Source organism: Python bivittatus, unplaced genomic scaffold (assembly GCF_059951505.1).
Source record: "Python bivittatus isolate LINGU-HERP-01145 unplaced genomic scaffold, Pbiv_v1 ctg000700_np1212, whole genome shotgun sequence".
Taxonomy (NCBI): Eukaryota; Metazoa; Chordata; class Lepidosauria; order Squamata; family Pythonidae; genus Python; species Python bivittatus.
The window spans coordinates 71,525,988-71,544,238 of record NW_028277098.1 but is presented as its reverse complement, the minus strand read 5'-3'; the positions used below and the strand labels follow the sequence as shown (position 1 = coordinate 71,544,238).

Sequence of the window (18,251 nt, the reverse complement as noted above, 5' to 3'; positions counted from 1 at the left end):
ATGCTCATAGTTCCCAAGTGGGTTGTTCATTGTTTATGTCTGATGGAACTTCCCCAGGTCAGGGAAGTCTAATCTAGGATATTCAAATAGATAAAGAATCCTTAAATGGGCATCTTTCTTAGATATCAACATTAAAAATACATTTCCCTTTCCTTTCTATTCTATCCCAGTGAAAATCCAACCTCTGTTCTTCACTGCTCCCCCTGGTGATGCACATTTATCATTTATCATGCAGCACTCAAGAATTAAAAACCAACAAAACAATGATTTATTGGTTAATTATTATTAAAAAGCAGGAGGCCTGTACATCACACAGGGCTCTCCTGGAGACATCTTACAAACACTTTCTGATTTCAAAATAAAGATTTCCTTTTTTATTTGTTCAGCCCAGCTGAATATTAGCAACAACAATCATTAGTTTTTGAAAATGCCCAGTGCTTCCTGATGCAATCACACGAACTTAGTTATGAAAAAAATAGATATCTATGTACATTATATATATATATATATATATATAACATATAAATTAAGAGCAAGAAGAGGCTATTCATAGAGAAAGCTGCAGCACTTTCTAGGGAAAAGTGTTCTTCAGCTGGAGAAGAGTAAAATCTGTGGCTATTGAGCCTTGCTCTCTGGAATGATGTGAAATCCATAATGATCTCAGCTTTACTATTGCCAATTTTCTGCCTGTTAAACAGGAACATTTACTGGTACAGTCAGTGGCTGGATGGGAAGCTACACGTCCACCTGGCTTTGCAAAGTGGCTCTCAGGCTTATCAGCATTCTTATGTTGTGGTAGAACAGTGTCAGAACAGCGTCCCAGTTTCCCGCACATAGTGGACCACAGTGTTCACCTTCAATCAGCAAATTATTTGATGTCTTGGGAATGGCCTTCCAGGAATAGCCAAGAACAGCCTGTTCCTTATGCCTCAATGAACTTTGTGCACGGTCTTAGACAGCCAAAGGCATTGTAATCCTAATTCAGAGTTGCCGGCTGCCGAAGTCCAATTGCAACAAAATAATAATGGTTCACAATAACCTACTTGAGCCAAAATATCAGCTGTAATTTCTTGAACTCCCAGCTGGGAGCCAGCATATACACTTTGCCCCATGGAGGGCTAGAGTTTAACACACTGCTTAAGATAGCAGTTTAATGGTTCTGGGCCCGTGACAATCCATTGTCCTCAAAGATGGGCCTCCAAGTAAGAGTGGGCCATGTTCAAGTCCATGTGAGGCTCTTGTAGCTCTTTAGCTCTGGTCTTGCACCTCTTCCTCCTTCCAACCACTGGAGTTTTTCCCAAACTTGTACACAAGTCTCCGGCCATCCACACGTTCCAAAATTTCCCGTTTGTAGTAATACCTGAGGAAAGAGATAGTAAGGGCTTTATGAAAAAGAGCCCCAAGGATACCCCCCCGCAAAAAAAATTAAGGCCAGAATCTTTAAAATATTTAAAGATAGATGTAGATTTGAGTCAGGTTTCCATAATCCAAATACTTGGAATTTATTATTACAGGAACTGTAATTTTTGGTGACCAGAAGCCATACTTTTTTTCCCTTACTTTTGGGGTGGGGAGGGGAGTGACTGAGGCACTGCTATAATTACACCACCAGAGAACATGGGGCCTGGATTTCTGTCCCTTTTCCCTCTTCTCAAAAAATATGGATTATTTTTAAAAATGGTAATAGATGTGCTCAGCCGATCTAAGGCTTAACAGATGTAGCTTTCCACCCCATTTTGAGGGCATAAACAGCTGTACCCATAAAAAAAGGAAGTCTCACTGCAACAGCATCTGCTCAGATGTTTACCCCTGTTGTCTCTTTATTCTATCCCCTTACTAAGAATTGCAGTCACTTGTCAATTTTGTTAATGTTTTTTCTCAAGCAGACCATATTATTTTTGTAGGCCTTAAAGTTAATGTGCTATTTATCGTTGAGTTTTAAGAATTTGCTGCCTTTTAATTTCTTGTGACTCTGTTTTAATTGTATTTTAATATAATTAATATGTCCTTTGCAGAGAGCCATGACATTTTTTTAAATTATGAAGATTATTGGTCAGTATAAAAAAATAACAATAGATACCTCATGGCACGGCTGAGTTTCTCATAGGTCATGCTACTATTTTTTTTCTTTTGTCCCCAGAGCTGGGCTACAGCCTCTGATCTCAGGAACTTGAAAATGCCTTCTCGACGGTCTTCCCACTTCAGCAAACCCTCATTCAGCTCCGGATGAATTAGGATGTCCCGGATGAATTCCCACAGGTGGATCCCTCTTGGTGCTGGTTATGAAAAAGAGAACAAGACAGGCAAATCATTCATCTGTCCAAATGGCATCACAAGCAGGAAAGGTCTCCAAACTGGGCATAAAATATTTTCCACTGCAGGGGTATGGCATCATCATATAAGGAAATGAACTGTGTGTCTGAGCAACTTCTATATCTCCAAGGAGACAGAAAATAATCAGATAACTGAGATGCCTTCAGTAAGTTTGGAAGACAAATGCAAAGTGACATAATTCAAGCATTATGCAGTTGGTCAATGTTTAAATTCCCTGTTCCATTGTGGCATACCTGGCAGGGATATAGTCACCAGTAGAATTACTATGCTGCATATCCCAATGGATCAAATGTGCGAGCTGCCTAATGACTTGAAGTTAACAGGCCAGCATATGCAAGTCAACCAGTTGTATAGGATAGCAAGATCTGTAAACGTCATCCCCTTATGGCACCAAATAGCATGTAATCTGAGCAGCACTGCAGGAAATGCTTGGGCAAATTTGGATTGCATTCACTAGCCAGATATCATGGACATCCTGCCCATATACTGTATGATATCCACTTACAGTGTTTGTTCTTTTTGGACTCCAGGCAGTCTCTGCTGTCCTTACTGATCTTCCTTGGTCGTCCCCTTTTCCTTTTCTTGAGATCTTCTTTCTTATATTCTGGACAGTGCCATATAGGAAAAAAAATAAGATGCACTTGAACTTTTTGCCCCAATACTCTACATTCCTACAACTATCATACAACTATTCACCTTTACTGGTATCATATGTGAACTTGAAAGTTCAAGCACATTCCCTAGAAGAGAATATGGCAATTCAGAGCCAGAATCTGTACCTAGTATATCTGACAAATCAGGTGCTGATCCCTTACTCCATATGCCAGGCAGCTATAACATCCTGGCCAACTGTGTTTGTTTATCCTTGGGTAAACAGAATGTGTACATTTATGCACAGCCAAAATTTCAGCTACACTGTAAACAGAGCTTATCTCTAGACAGGGGCATGGGGGGAAGTGTCTAAAAAGTCAAGATGATGGCCACACATTAAAAAGGGATGGGGCTTTGATCATACAGTCATGGCCACGATCCGTTTCTAGAGCAACATTCTCCATCCTGATATTCTAAGAATGTGGGAGAAGTCTCATTAGCAAGCAGGGTTCCCACTATTCTATGTTTTTAACTGCCAGGAAACAATTTGGTTAAGTTTTATGCTGTTTTTTAAAATTCTACTCTACATTCTCTTTAAAATGAAGTTGTAATGGAATTCTTCAAAATCAGAAAACAACATCAGCTTCTAGGTCAGTTGCTCTCCTACTCTGGCTATGCTATGAGAGCAACTAGATAGCAATGATATGTAACTTTCTCTTAAAACAGAAATCTTCCACAAAAAGCTGCAGTCTTGGGTGTTTCACTGGTTAAAAATGAACAAACTATTTGTTTTTTCTTTTTAGGCCAGTTTCCCATTTAAAATTAAACCACCATTCTCCATCCAAATGGGGCAAGATATGGGCCTCCATATTGTTTTTCTCCAAAGAAAGAAAGTCACCTGTGCCTCATTCTGAGTATGAAAACAAAACTAAACAAGTAGTCAGCCCTTATTCACATCCTTAGAACTGCAGCCTCCTATGACCACTTTTTATTTTAAAAGAAAGGGAGTGAGGGTAGGAGAAAAATACAGATACGTTATATTTAGTTGCACTAATCTGAAGTGCAGAACAATCAGTGTGCCTTGGTTTGGGTTGTCTAAGTCAATTCTATCTATGTATGTGACAACTTATTACATTGCTTCTGACCCTTCCTACCTTTAGCAGTGTTATTGGCATTTGACTTGGTCTCCTCGTTGTACTCTAGTAGTCATTTCCCCAGACTATCTTGACAAAACTGCTATAGACTAGGTGAGAGGAGTTTGTATTTGCAGAGAACAAAACTGGAATATTCAGAATTTGATTTTGATTTTAAATGCTGGTGCTCAAGCTTGTAAGAATTCCAATTTATTTGGAAACCCTTTTCTCATATCTAAATATAGCAACTAACTAGCAGGGCATGCCACAGTATATAAACAGAGGGCAAACCCCACTCCCTTCTAGCACTGAAGATGTTACCTAGCCGGGTAATGAAACATTTGCAAGAAAACAACCAAGCTCAGAGAACCCCAAGGACTCCACAGTTCAACCCTGAGCTACACATATTCACTTCTGTTGGTAAATATAGAAAAGTTATGTTACTTCTATTTACACAGTGATGAAGGAATAGACTCTGCATATGCACAGACTGCTCTGTTACTTTGCTCTGGGACTCAGCTGTAACATTAACATATTCTAGAATTAAGCTGTTGGAAATGTATGATTCTATTCTAATTTTTTTCCCTTCAGGTTTTCTTGTTTTTATTCATTTTTATGCCTTCTTCTAATTTCTACTCTTCCTGTTCATAGACCTTGGAATGTTTTGTCTTCCTCCTCGTTAGTTTGTCTTTGAAGATGCAAGTCATTCCACCAGCAAAACAACTAGCAGCCAAAGCATTTAAGCAAGCATATCCAAAATCCTCCCGATCAGCCTGAGTCATAACTCACCGTCAGAAAAGCTGCAGTGCTTTATGTCTATGGGATCAAGATCTAGGTCGCTTCCACCGGAGTCCTGAGACTGAGGGCTCTGAGACATCGTCCCTGAGGAGAAAGGAAAGGAAATGAAAATCTCTGCTCTGGATCCTGCTCTGGATCAAGCATGATTTGTCAGATGTCCTCTCTTAAGAGAAGGTGGGCACTGCCCTGGAACCTGAAGGTTTATTTATTTATATTGTGCTATCATTCTACTTCTAGGACGTAGATGTTTTTGATATTAGGTACGGCTACATGGTCAAATATTTTCCCCCCAAAATAAAGAAAACTTTTAACAGATTATAATCTACTCATGTGAGTGAATTTGCTGGGAAGTTGGATCTATTAGGGCCAACGGACTTCTTGTGATAGCTAAGCTAGAACCTGCAGGAGGCAAAGGACATCAGCCATTAAGGGAACATACAGTACCTGCTAGAGACGCAGAGCTGTCTGGTGACATGGCTCCAGAGATGTAGCCAAGATCGGGCTGTGAAAAAAGGCTTGCTAACTTCATCTCATCCAGATAGTCTTGACTGCATGAGTTCCCCAATTCTAGAAAAAAACAAACAAACAAACAAACAAAAAAGAAATTGAGGATTAAGCACACTCACAAAAGCAGATGTAAACAACAGGGAACCATCACAAGACAGAGCAGCCATTCTTCATTGTCTCACCTAAAGGACTGGATTCCAGAAGGGCCTCCTGTGATACATCTTCAGTCCTCAGCACTGACATGATCCAGCCAAGTTCATCTGGGACAGATGCTACAGGGGTGAGGGAAAGAAAAATATGTTATTTCTGCATTATAAGAACAAGTGCTTCTCCCTTGTTCATTCAGAGATAAACTAAAAGCTGCATTGTCTTTTTTATAGGGAAATTTAATAAAATAGGGACAGTGTTTTTCTGAAAATTTAGATATGCCTCTGATTAATCTGGGATAGGAACCAGGCATTTTTTAATTGCTCTCATAAATAGAGATGACTAGTCTCTATGTTGCTTTCCAGACTGTTTCCTTTCATTGTCTGTGATCTGTTGCCTTTGCGGTAATACAACATGCTGTCACTTCATTTAGCAGCTGAAGTGTCCCCCTCTCCTGTGATGAAGATGAAGATGATGAGAAAGGTTTCATTGTATAAATTTGGAGATGGGGGTGAAGGCAAGCTAATGTTAGAAGACACCAGGGTGAAGCCCATAAGAAAAGGTAGCAATTGCTACTGGTCTAGAGTAAATTCCCAGTCCCTTCTCTCCCTAAAGAGCACCTTGCTTCAGTGAAATACAGGACACTAATCCATAGTGAGATCTGCTATGGTTTGTAAATAATGGTTTATGGCTTAGTGTGATGTTCAGTTGTGTGTTATTCAAGAAGCTATCATTCAGCAAACCTTAGTTTAGCATGAGGTGTGGACCTTGTCATTTAGTTTTATACTCATTTTCTCAAGTTTTGCATTTCTGCCTCAAAGGGTGGGGTGTAGAGGGGAGGAATCCCAATGAATTTCTGCCTTGAGAGGAGGGGGGGGGGCCAACACGTACCAATCTCATGCAAGCGGTCATACAGCTCATCACCAAGGGGCCCAAAGATAAGTCCCAGCTGATCCCGTGTGTACTGGCAAAGGGTGTAGCCATCCATGTTGCAGCAGGAGAAATCTATGGCACTGGCGTCATACTTGTTCTTCTCCACATGATAGCTGATCCACTCCAGCACCTGAGACCTGCTCCAGCAATGAGGCATCTCACCATACCATGTTGGTTTGCCTGCAGAATGGTAGAAGGGAGAGGCAAGGGGGGGGGGGGGAGAAGAGTGGGCTTAGTTGAGCAGGTGATTGCTTTGCTAGTGCCCGCCCAGCCCCTGGAACACTGCTGCCTGAGCTGCACAGGGTGCGGCCAGTTCATTTACGCACAGGATTTATCTTGCTTAGTCACTGTGGTTAACACGTACACCTGTCACCTGTTCCCTTATCTCTGCACATGCCCCTCCCAGATGGGATGAGGTCATTTAGGGCAGCAGCTTCTCAGCTCCCTGTGCAGCCAGCCATGCCTTCATTAGAATACTGTGTGTGATCAACTGCCACAATATCAGTGGCGCTGTTCAGGGCTCCAATGGCCCTTGGTCCATAGAAGGCCATGTACATAGCTTTTCACTGGTAGGGAAGGCAGACTAGAAAAATTACAACTGGCCTTTTGGCTCTGCAAGGTTTTAAGCCAGCCTTCCCCAACCTGATGCCCTTCAGTTCATCATCATAATTTGTACAGAACATGACAAATGTTCAAAGCATTTCAGAGGCATTAACCTAGCATTGGTTAGGGAGCTTATTCAAGTTCCCCAAGTAAAGGGTAGAGAGAACTGCTTTGCACTGAAATCCATCTGCTGTGGGCATTTAGACCTCCAAGGCCAGTAAACCAGAGTCCCAAAATCCATTCTGGGTACGAGATGTCCTGTTTTCTCTTTTATTCGATTGCCCAGTCTCCTTGCACCGTCAGATTGTGGACAGCTACCTGTTGTCTCAGTTGCCGTGCTTGTATTGCTCAGAACAAGAGACAGGTTGTCATCTTCAACAAGGTGGGTTAGCAGATCAGGGTCTGGTGGGACCTCTTCTGGCTGGTACATGGCACTGATATAATTGGAGATGAGGTTGCTGATTTCACAGGATCCTGCCATGGAATTTTCTGTCGGAAGATTGAAACTGTTAGGTTTGGACAGAAATTGACAGCAGAATGAGCAAGCTGCTTGGATTGTGTTTTTGCCGCTGTGGGGTGGGGGTGGGGGTGGGGGTGGGGGAGGGAGTTGATGGTTTTTTTGTATTGGGGATTTTTACTCTGTAAGCCACACGGAGTCACTGTATGTGAATTGGGTGGCTATATACAGAAAGAAAGAAAGAAAGAAAGAAAGAAAGAAAGAAAGAAAGAAAGAAAGAAAGAAAGAAAGAAAGAAAGAAAGAAAGAAAGAAAGAAAGAAAGAAAGAAAGAAAGTGGGCCATTGGTCACATGCAGTTTTTTTTCTTCTTTAACATTTTGCATATATTTGTTTTGCAATAGTAACTCCTGGTTCCTAGTTGTTCTTCATATTTTCTGCAGTATTTCAAGTCCTTGCACAGTCTCACCCAAACTAGTACCCTCTAGGTAAGATTGACCACAATGCCCATCATATTCCATTCCAACTGAGTAGAACCGTAATCAGGCAATTTTAGAAATCACCAAGTAGGGAATGGCTACCGTAATGGGTGGGATCTTCCCATGAATATCCAAGGGGAAGCCTTCCCACAGAAGGACAATATTCTAGACAAAGAGGTCTGTCAACAAATCCAAATATATCCCAACTCTCATTTTACCAGTGTTCTAACTTTTTTGCTTGGAGAAGCCACAGAAATAACTTTATACTTGCATTTCCCATCCCACCCCCATCCCTGATCGCTAGATTTCGCTAAGACAGCAACAATGTAAAAGAGAGATGGGAAAATAATATTACTTCAAAAGTAAAGCAGTTCTTTACTAATATGAACCTTCAAAGCCTGCATTTTTTTGTGATGGAGGTGCCTCTACCTTCATTTATATGTATATGAAGGTTTAGCCCACATTCCGTTAAAAATAACCTCTAAGCTAGGTACAGGCTACAGCATGGTGCCTCTTTTGTTATCAGGCAGCATGCATTCAACAATCCTCTTACAAAATTCAAATCATTTTCTATCTCTCTGAGAAAAGATTCTGCTTTCTCTGAAAAGAATTTTGCTCACCTAACTTGAAACTTTTCAGGCATTATCATTCATCACTGGCTGACCTCTCTCCCACCCTTCATCTTACTTATAGACTTTAAGTGCTCCAGGTGAGATGGGAGCCCATCCCTATAGATCTGTAGAGCAAAACTGGTATAGAAGAAAAATATAGAAAATTTCCAGAGAAAACCAGCCATAACCTATCCTTCCTTTGTCAGAAAGTTGCAAATTGCTTGACAACATTACACTAAACCCCTTGATGTTTAGCTTTTCTAGATACTTCTGAACCTAACCATCAAAATATATTTGCAGCTATTCCGTCATTTTTGTCACCCCCCCCAAAAAAAAAAGAAAAAGAAAAACCAATGGGAAAATATAGGAGGGTTACAAGGAAAAGGTGTCAGTCTCTACCTCCTCAATACATTTCCATGAATCAGAGAGGCTGATAGTAGTGTGGAAAAAAAATCCTGTCTGGAAGCATCATCTGAGTCCATAGAAACAGAAAAACTGACTGGCCAGAGAAGGGCAAAAGATCCTCTGAGCCGGCATTTAGGTTCCAACACCAGGCTGTCAGATACACCGGTAAGCTCATGAGCTGATCATGCTCTTAGTATCTTCTCTGAAGCTTGTGGGATAGGGCAGGGCTGTCTCTATATTGGCATCAGATACAGAGCTAAATAAAATGCACTTTGGCTCTGCAACAACATCCTGAACAAAAACCGAGCTGAATACCAAGCAGACGTAGCTATTCCACATCCATCCTTCCCCTCACCCATGAAACCAAGCTACCATCTTCCTTTTGTACCTACCAGGCAGGTGCTGCAGCAGCAGTTAATCCACACAGGAGTAGGCGAAAAAGAAGCAGAGAGTGTTCAGTAGCTCCTGCTCACCTGTGCCCTGGTATTTGTGATCCCCTCCCAAGTATAACTCAGCCCCTCCCCATAGCTGGGCCTTTATAGGGCGCCTCTCCCGTAACATGATCTCCGCCTCTAGGGAAATTCCAGGCACAGGTACTCAACTCCTGCCTAGGGAATTTGCATATGTGCCACCTGGGTCAATGCCAGCCTACCTTGCCGGGAAATCTGGGCAGATAGTTTAATCATTACCAGAGGAGCCCTGGCAGGGCCTATGCCAGTTTCACCCAGGACGATGTTTTTCTACCTTTCCTATCACTTGTGTTTGTTTGCTCATCAAAGCAGTAAACCGCCCTGCTTCTCCCTCCCCTGCTGAGAATAGAACTATATAAATGGTTTCACGGGGGCAACTGACACCTGCCATTCCAGTGGATGGCACCAGGTATGGTTTGAAGGTGACAGACACACCAGCTATAGATCAGGAATGGCCATAGTCCTAGATGAAGGTGGCTTGCAGAGCCTCATGTCTCCTGGAGTCCTTGCAGTCAAATGCTGAAGCTACAGTTTTCCCAATGTATGAAGCAACAGTTAAGTCCTCTGGTGAGCTGCTAGCTACAACAAATCTGAATTCTCGGTTAGGGACACAACAACAGTTAGTGTTAAGGATGCAATTATTAGACGCATTTACCCGAAGTAATTCCAGTGGATATTGATAAAACTGACTTTATGTTAGCTATATATAGGATGGGGTGTGCTTTTTACTGGAAATCATGGGATTTCAGTAAATTGCAACTAAGTCCCATTCCTTTGCTTTCAGTGGCATATGAACCCTTATCTTATTATTTAATGAGATTGCAAGTACCAATGACCCCAAGAGGACTTACTTCCTCACAAATGTTGTCAGAAGTGTCTACTGGGTTCATGCTGGCTTTCTAATCCCCATATTACCCCCAGTATTGTTCAAGAAGAAAAAATGGGGCTATTTTCATCTGGAAGAAGTTTGTGCCACTGTAGGAGATAAATCAAATAGCTGTGTTAAGAGGCAAAATCCAGAGAGACAGGCTTGTGTCGCCAGTTATAACAGATACAAGAAGCAAATGTTAGGGCATCATAATGTACTGCAGCGTAGAGTATCCAACTAGCTGATTTTGGCTGTTCTCAAATAACTAAGCAGGGCTGGATCTCGTTAGTATTCGAACGGAAGACTGTGGAGGTAAACAAAAATGTCAGAAGAAGGCAGTCTCAAACCACTTCTACATTATTGTCAACAAAATGATTGGACGTGTCCACCAGATATCAGGGTCAACTTGAGGGAGATTTTATTGGATTAGAGCCAGCTACGCCACCAAAAATCAAATACAGGTGATGTTTGTGGGCTTCCCAGAGAGATCAGCTGATCCCCACACGGTTGGAAACAGGAAGTAGGGTTAAATGTAGGGGTATTTTTCCTGATTCAGCACAGCTCACCCCATATTATTGGTAGAGACGTAGGAGGCCGGAGAGTAGTGTGGCGTTTATTCTTTGTTCTACCACTGCCCCCTTCTGTCACCACAGGCAAGACTGCAGAATGTTTTTTTCCAAGTGACATTAGGAAGCTTTTAGCCTGCACTGCCTTATGCATTCAGGCTAGGAAATGGGGGAGAGGCTTTTTGAAATCGACAAAAACACTTTCTAATCAATGTAGATTTTAAATTGACCCAACAAGTTAGAGACGGGCAAAAAACAATTAAGCATTCCTTGTGAAACAGCCACAGTTTCACTGAATTTCAGGGGATTAATTCCCTTTGTACATTGGCCTGCCTCACAGTATCTGATTGTGACGAGCTAGATAAATGGTAAGCTGGTAAGTGTTATTACTGGGCAAACTCTGCATTCACAGCAGCTACAGAACAGCTTGGTGGAAACTGAGACAGCCCACCAACTTGCCTAGCTGGCTGAGCCACTGGCAATGCACACGCCACACCCTACTGACGTCAAGTGGAGAATGTTGCTTGGCAAGAGGATGGCCCCAATACGCCGGTGCCACTGCGCAGGCAATAGGTCAGACAGGGCAGCTCTTCCATCTGATTCCTGCATTCTTCCTAACAAAAGTGATCAGTGAAGTAGGTTCATCTCTGCTGATCCCTAGGCAGTCCCTTTGGATTAGCAAGAAAAGTGCTCTACCACGTTAAACCTCACAACTGGATCACCAGCAATGGTAGTTTACCTGGTGGGATCTGGGGCTTTGGCAGCTCCATGGTAAACAAACATATGTCACCCAGATATTTTAATGCTATGAGAGGAAAAACTTAATCTCTTGAATTTGCACAGGTCATGATTATCAAGTCAAAGGAATCACGTGGGTGAGTGGGAGGGGTTAATGTCTTTTATACTGAATGTTAAGGGTTTCATTTTAGTTTGATTTGGGGGGAGGGGATTGGAATAATACATTGCTTACTTTACAAATGCCTGGTACCCATGTACAAATGTACTTGATAGGAGAGAGAAAGAAAAAGAAAGTAACTGAACATGTCTGGATTGTAGTCCTATCACTCTGCTCTCACTAAACACAACTTTTGGGGCTTCTGAGTCTTGTGAAATAGTTGGGGCCACTCATACACGAGGCAAGAGAAAATAGATGTAGTCAAAGCATAAACAGGACAAATCAAAACCATAATTCTTCTTAAAATCCATCCATTTTTTTCATAAATTGATTCCATCCCCACATTAATCCTCTTCCTTTTTTATCCAGCGTAAACAATTAAATTTTAATGTTAATAGCTCTACTAAGAATTGCAGGCTGAATGCCATACAAAAAGCTGTAAGGCTATGCATGGTTCCTGGGTTACAGGTTATACACTAGAGCTGTCTGCATGCGGGGGGGGGGGGGAGGGAGTCAAAATGGCGACCTTGATTATGGGTTGCAGCTGCAATCTTGACTTTTTTTAAAAAAACCTCCCCACTGTGGACACCCTTTTTGTGCATTGTGCTGTATATATTTACTGAATTCACTAGACTTTAGGCTTATTTTAGAGTGGTTATATAAAATATTGCTTTGTTACTTGGAAAAATGGGCTAAACATACCAGTTCTAAGTAAATATGCTGTAGACCTATAGAGGGTGTATACATATAATTTGTTTATTGCAGAGGTTTTAACATGGAGTAATTATTCATAAACAACTGTGTTAATTAAGTAAACTCAGAAAGGAATGATTTAGATAGGGCAAGGGAAATGTAGAATAAAAATCTGAGTGTATGGCTGTAATGCTTTATTTTTCAACAATCAATCCATGATACCCCACATTAGTTCAAGACCCTAAGAGTGGTATAGCAGATAAGTGTGATGGAATGGAATTATGAAGGCCAGGATCAGGGAGAAAAACATTTTCTTAGCTCGCCGGAGGAGCGTGGGAGATGCAAGAGGATGAGACTGGCACCTCCCGGAGGAATTCACAATGTTGTGGCTAGCTGACTTGGGAACTGGGGTTTCAGTCTGGGAAGATTCTTGCTAGAGGTTGTAGCTAATAAACATAGCTGAACTGAATTTGCATTGTCTCTTGGAGTTCCTTGGGCTAGGCCTGACAATAAGGTGTTGAACTGGGACCAGGTAAATTAACCACTGTCCTTAAACATGGAGGCTCACTGGATGACCTTGAGCCAGTTACTGCTTCTGAGTACAACCTAACCCACAGTGTTGCTGTTGTGGGAAAATTTGAAGGGAGTGCCAGGTTTGCTAGTTTGAGTTCCCAGATAAAAGTCAGGTTAGAGGAAGCAGCAGCAGCTTTGGGTATCATGCACCTTGAGTTGAGTGGGTAGGTGGAGATGCTATTTGATATTTTGCTCGAAGCCGGAAGCAGTCATAAATACATGATTTTAAAAATGAGATAGAAAAGTAGCCTTTGTAGTTAATCACACTACAATTATTATTTTAACAGAAGTTAACAGACTCTAAAATTGGTACATCCATGAGTTTTCTTGGAATAATAATTATCGTCGTCGTCATCATCATCATTTTTATCCCACCTTTTCACATATTTTGGTCAACTCAAGGTGGCAAACATACCTAATACTCCTGCCTCCTATTTTCCCCACAACAACAACCCTGTGAGGTGGGTTGAGCTGAGAGAGAGTGACAATAGAAAAATGGTTTGCTCTTGCTTCCTTTGGGGTGAATATTTTTCCAACTTCCCAGACCCAGGATTTCCTATTAATCTCCTATACCAGCACTAATGAGTCTTTCCTTGCTCAGCTTGTTGGAGTTCAGCCAAGGTCAGCTAAGTTTGTCACCTATGGTGACACTTGTACAATGTCGTATTTATACATGGAGTGTATTTTTTGAGCCCTATGTTACCGTATTCTGTCATAATTCAGTGGCGTGCAAGTATCTCAGGCATCTGTTCATACTGTTAAGAAAGATCCCTATCTGAGTTATGGGAACGGTGCTGGCAGCGTACAGCGCCATTCCAATATGGCAGTTCCCATATTTCCCAGTTACTTCTTCCTAATTATGAGAGTTGCAGTTGAAGTTCATCTGGAGATTGGAAAGGGTGGTTTGGAGATAAAGGCTGTGCATGTTTTAAGCATGATTAGGATAAAATGCTTCAGACCTCACACAAGTGCAGGACCTCACTGTTACCTAGTTCATTAGAAGGATTGGTTGATTATGTACCATCAAGTTGGTATTGACTCTTAGTGACCACATAGATAGACCTTTTTAAAGGTTATCTGTCCCAGCCTGGCTTCAGGTTTTCCCATAGTGCATCCACCACAGCTGTAATCAAGTACATCCACCATGCTATTAGTTGTTCTCTTCTTTTCTTTCCTTTCCATCTTTCCCAGCATTATGGCCATATCAAGAGAGCTGGGCCTCTGCATAAAGTGTCCAAAATAGAATAATTTGAGGCTGGTCATTTGTGTCTTGAGTGAGAATTCCTTCTCAGTGAGAACACCTTTTCCATCTGTTTCCATCTTTGATGTCTTTACAGATGCCAATGTAATGCTGCTTCTTGTCTTTTCTAACAGCTCCTTGAAAATCTTTATTGAGTTCCTTCATGAGATATTTGTCTTTCTTGCTTTGGCTTCTCTTCTGTTCTTGGTAATTTCCACTATCTGTTCTGACATCTAGATTGCTTTCTTCTGTTCCTTGGTTGTTGACAGTCTCTTTTTACATTCATCCTTAACAACTTATTTGATTTCATTCCACAGCTCCTCTGGTTCCCCATCAATGAAGTTCAGGATTTCAAAATGATTCCTGATGTGCTCCTTGAAAATGATGGATATATGCTCAAGATCATATTGTGGAAACTGACTGGCTATGTTCTTCTGCTTTAGCTTGACTTGGAAACTTCTCATGAGCAATTTGACAGGAGCCAGAGGGCAGGTCATTCCAGGAGAAGATGCCCCCGATGTGTTATATTGGTGGCATGTTCCGGCCCTCTGGGCTCAAGCCCAGACCCTAGTCAGCAGGCCTTCAGAGGCCCAGGTTTTCGGCTGATGATGATGAATGCCAGGTCAGTCAATAATAAGGCCCCCCTTATTCACGACCTTATTGGGGAGGAGCAGGCTGACCTGGCATGCATTACTGAGACCTGCCTGACACCAGAACGGGGTGTTGACCTTTCAGAATTGTGTCCAGCCAGGTTTAGGGTTTGGCACCAGCCGAGACCCCAGGGCAGGGGGTGTGGCAGTGGTCATCCGGGAATTTCTGCTGGCCTTCAGGGGCTCTGTTCCACAAGTTGCTGGATGTGAGACCCTGTTCCTGAGGTTGGGCACATGGGATAGTTGGGAGTGTTGCTTCTGTACCAGCCTCCCTGCTGCGTAGCAACCTCCCTGCCTGAGCTGCCGGAGGCCATCTTGGGCTTGGCAGTGGAGTTCCCCAGGCTTATGGTCTTGGGGGACTTTAATCTGCCGTCCCTGGGGCTGGCCTTAGAGGCAGCTCAGGAGTTCATGGCTACCATGGCAGCCATGGGCCTATCCCAGGTCATCTATGACCCGACTCGGGACAGTGGTCACACTCAGACATGGTTTTCTTGTCAGAGCAGTGGTAGCGTGATCTGGTGGGGGATTTGATATTATCCCCTCTGTCATGGTCAGACCACTCCCTGGTGCCCTTGAGTTTCTCCTATGCTGCCCCCCTCCACAGGGAGGTGGGACCTATTTGAACGGTCCACCCCTGGCAACTGATGGACCCGCAAGGGTTCCAAAGGGAGCTGGGGGTTGTTCCCGAGGCCTTGCTGCATGGTCCAGTGGAGGCCATGGCCACAGCCTGGAATAAGGAGGCGGCTAGGGCCTTGGACAGGATCGTGCCTATGCAGCCTCTCTTGGCCCATTGCCCCCGGCACGTCCTGTGGTTTGCGGAGGAGTTAAGGGTGCTGAAAAGGGCCAAGAGATGTCTTGAGCGCTGCTGGCAGAAAACAAAAGACAAGTCCAACTGAACACAGGATAGAGCCGCTATTAAGGCCTACCTCATAGCAGTAAGGGCAGTGAAACATCATTATTTCTCCACTCTTATTGCATCCTCAAGAGTGTTGCCTGGCAGCCCTGTTCAGGGTCACTTGGTCCCTCCTGGGTAGGGAGGGCTCGGAGGACTGTCTACAGGGCCGTGCAGAGGAATTTGCTGAACACCTGATGGATAAAATCATTCAGATCCATTCTCAGTTGGAGGCCAAGCAGGAGGCAGATCCAGTGGAGATGCCTGGGGAGCGGTCTTACCCAGTTATCTGTATTTTAGATCCCTGTCCCTCCTGGTTGGTCAAAGCCACCAAGGAGGTGACTTTAGGGTGGGTACTGGTGGTGGTCAATTCATCCTTGCAGGAGGAGGTGTTCCCGAAGTCTTTTAAGGAGGCTTTGGTCCACCCCCTCCTCAAGAAACCATCGCTAGATCCCACCTTTGTGGACAGTTTTCGACCAGTTTCCCACCTTCCCTTTTTAGGAAAGATAATGGAAAAGATAGTTGTGCAGCAGCTTCAGAGGATCCTGGAGGAAACAGATTATCTGGACCCCTATCAGTCAGATTTCAAGCCCGGTTATGGGACAGAAACCACATTGGTTGCACTCGTGGATGGTCTCTGGTGGGAGCGGGATGGGGGTAGTGCATCCATCCTTGCTCTTCTTGACCTCTCGGCGGCTTTCGATACGATCGACCATGGTATCCTTTTGGGTCGGCTGCAGGAGCTGGGGCTGGATGGCGCAGTTCTGTGCTGGTCCAGCTCCTTTCTCCAAGGCTGAATCGGGGTTGATAGGGAGGGAGAGGTCCAACCCATGGCCCCTACTTTGTGGGGTGTCTCAGGGTTTAAATCGCCACTCCCATTTAACATCTACATGAAACCATTGGGTGAGATCATCCGGCACCATGGGATGAGGTATTGTCAGTATGCTGATGATGCTCAATTATATATCTCCATCCCAGGCGGCCTACATGATGCTGTGGCTACCCTTTTGTGGTGCCTGGAGGCTATAGGGGCCTGGATCGGAGACAACAGGCTTCGACTGAACCCTGGTAAGATGGAGTGGCTGTGGGTATGGGGAGCCTCAAGATCTAGGAATTTATCATCTTTGGTTCTTGATGGGGTTGCACTACCCCAAACAGACCCGGTGCGTAAACTGGGGGTCCTCCTGGACTCACAACTCCTGTTCAAAGAACAGGTGGCAGCTGTGGCTAGGAGGGCCTTTGCACAACTTCAGTTACTCCCCTTCCTTGATCAGGAGGCCCTCCACATGGTCACTCATGCTCTGGTCACCTCCCAGTTGGATTATTGCAATGTGCTGTACATGGGGCTACCCTTGAAGAGTATCTGGAAGCTACAGCTGGCACAGAATGCAGCAGCGCAAACAGTTTTGAATGCCCCTGGGGGGCCCATATAACACCACTGTTAAGTGAGCTGCATTGGTTGCTGGTCTGCTTCCAGGTCCAATTCAAGGTGTTGGTTATCACCTTTAAAGCCCTTCATGCCACAGGACCAGGTTATCTGAGGAGCCATCTCGCCCCTGTTATATCAACCCACCCCACTCAGTCCAGCAGAAGGTGCATGTTGTAGACTCCACCAGTCAAGGAATTTTGACTGGTGGGATCTAGGAAGAGGGCCTTTTCTGCCATGGCCCCCACTCTGAGGAACAACCTACCACCTAAAGTGCGGTGTGCCTCCACTCTTATGGCCTTCAGGAAGAGTGTGAAATCTTGGCTATGCCAGATGGCCTGGGGGCTGGATGGGGGCTCACACCAGTGGAAGTGGCTTGTGGGGTAATTGATTTTACTTCCCCGTCATGTTGAATGTTTTTAGTTTTTACATATAGGGCTTGTTTTTGTAGTTTGACTTTTTAATTAATTAATTAATTTTAATTAATTAATGGGGTATTTATTTTTTAACTGTTTGTGGGTTTTGCTTTCATTGTGAGCCACCCAGAGTCACCTGCATACAAATTTAATAAACAAACAAACAAACAAACCAACAAATAAATTTGTGATCTGGTGATGTCCATTCATATAAGCATAATTTTGGTTGTTTGAATATTGTGTTAGTAATGAAGAAATCTTTGGATTTGCAGAAACTGTTAAGTCTCTCTCCTGCTTCATTTCTACTTTCTACGCCATGCAATCCAACGATGCTTTCTTCCATACTATTTATGAATGTGGCATTCCAGTCTCTATCCACAAGCAACACATCTTGCTTGTGTGTTCTGTCAATTTCAGACTGAACTTGACCATAACACTTGTCAACTTCCTCTTCCTCTGCATAAGTGATTAGAGCATAAATTTGGATAACCATATTAAAAGGTTGACTGCAAAGTCTAATTTATATTATTTGGTCATTGACTGCATTGTACCAAAAGTACCACCTTT

At 43.3% G+C, this 18,251-nt stretch overlaps 1 protein-coding gene across 3 annotated transcripts; it reads right to left on the bottom strand.

The window, feature by feature from the left end:
- Nucleotides 1-275: 275 nt before the first annotated feature.
- Nucleotides 276-9,591, bottom strand: ELF3 (E74 like ETS transcription factor 3). Of its 3 annotated transcripts, none has more exons than XM_088153810.1 (9): nucleotides 9,469-9,591; nucleotides 7,365-7,535; nucleotides 6,402-6,623; nucleotides 5,546-5,635; nucleotides 5,301-5,423; nucleotides 4,848-4,940; nucleotides 2,840-2,938; nucleotides 2,081-2,276; nucleotides 276-1,360 (listed from the first exon to the last, which is right to left on the bottom strand). In XM_088153810.1, the coding sequence occupies exons 1-9, from the start codon at nucleotides 9,554-9,556 to the stop codon at nucleotides 1,249-1,251; spliced, it is 1,194 nt and encodes a 397-aa protein (XP_088009936.1). In that variant the 5' UTR covers nucleotides 9,557-9,591; the 3' UTR covers nucleotides 276-1,248. The 3 variants fall into 3 exon arrangements, with proteins under 3 accessions (XP_088009936.1, XP_088009935.1, XP_007428382.1); XM_007428320.4 differs by having other exon boundaries at nucleotides 278-1,360; nucleotides 9,388-9,490; XM_088153809.1 differs by lacking the exon at nucleotides 9,469-9,591 and having other exon boundaries at nucleotides 277-1,360; nucleotides 7,365-7,532.
- Nucleotides 9,592-18,251: the final 8,660 nt, after the last annotated feature.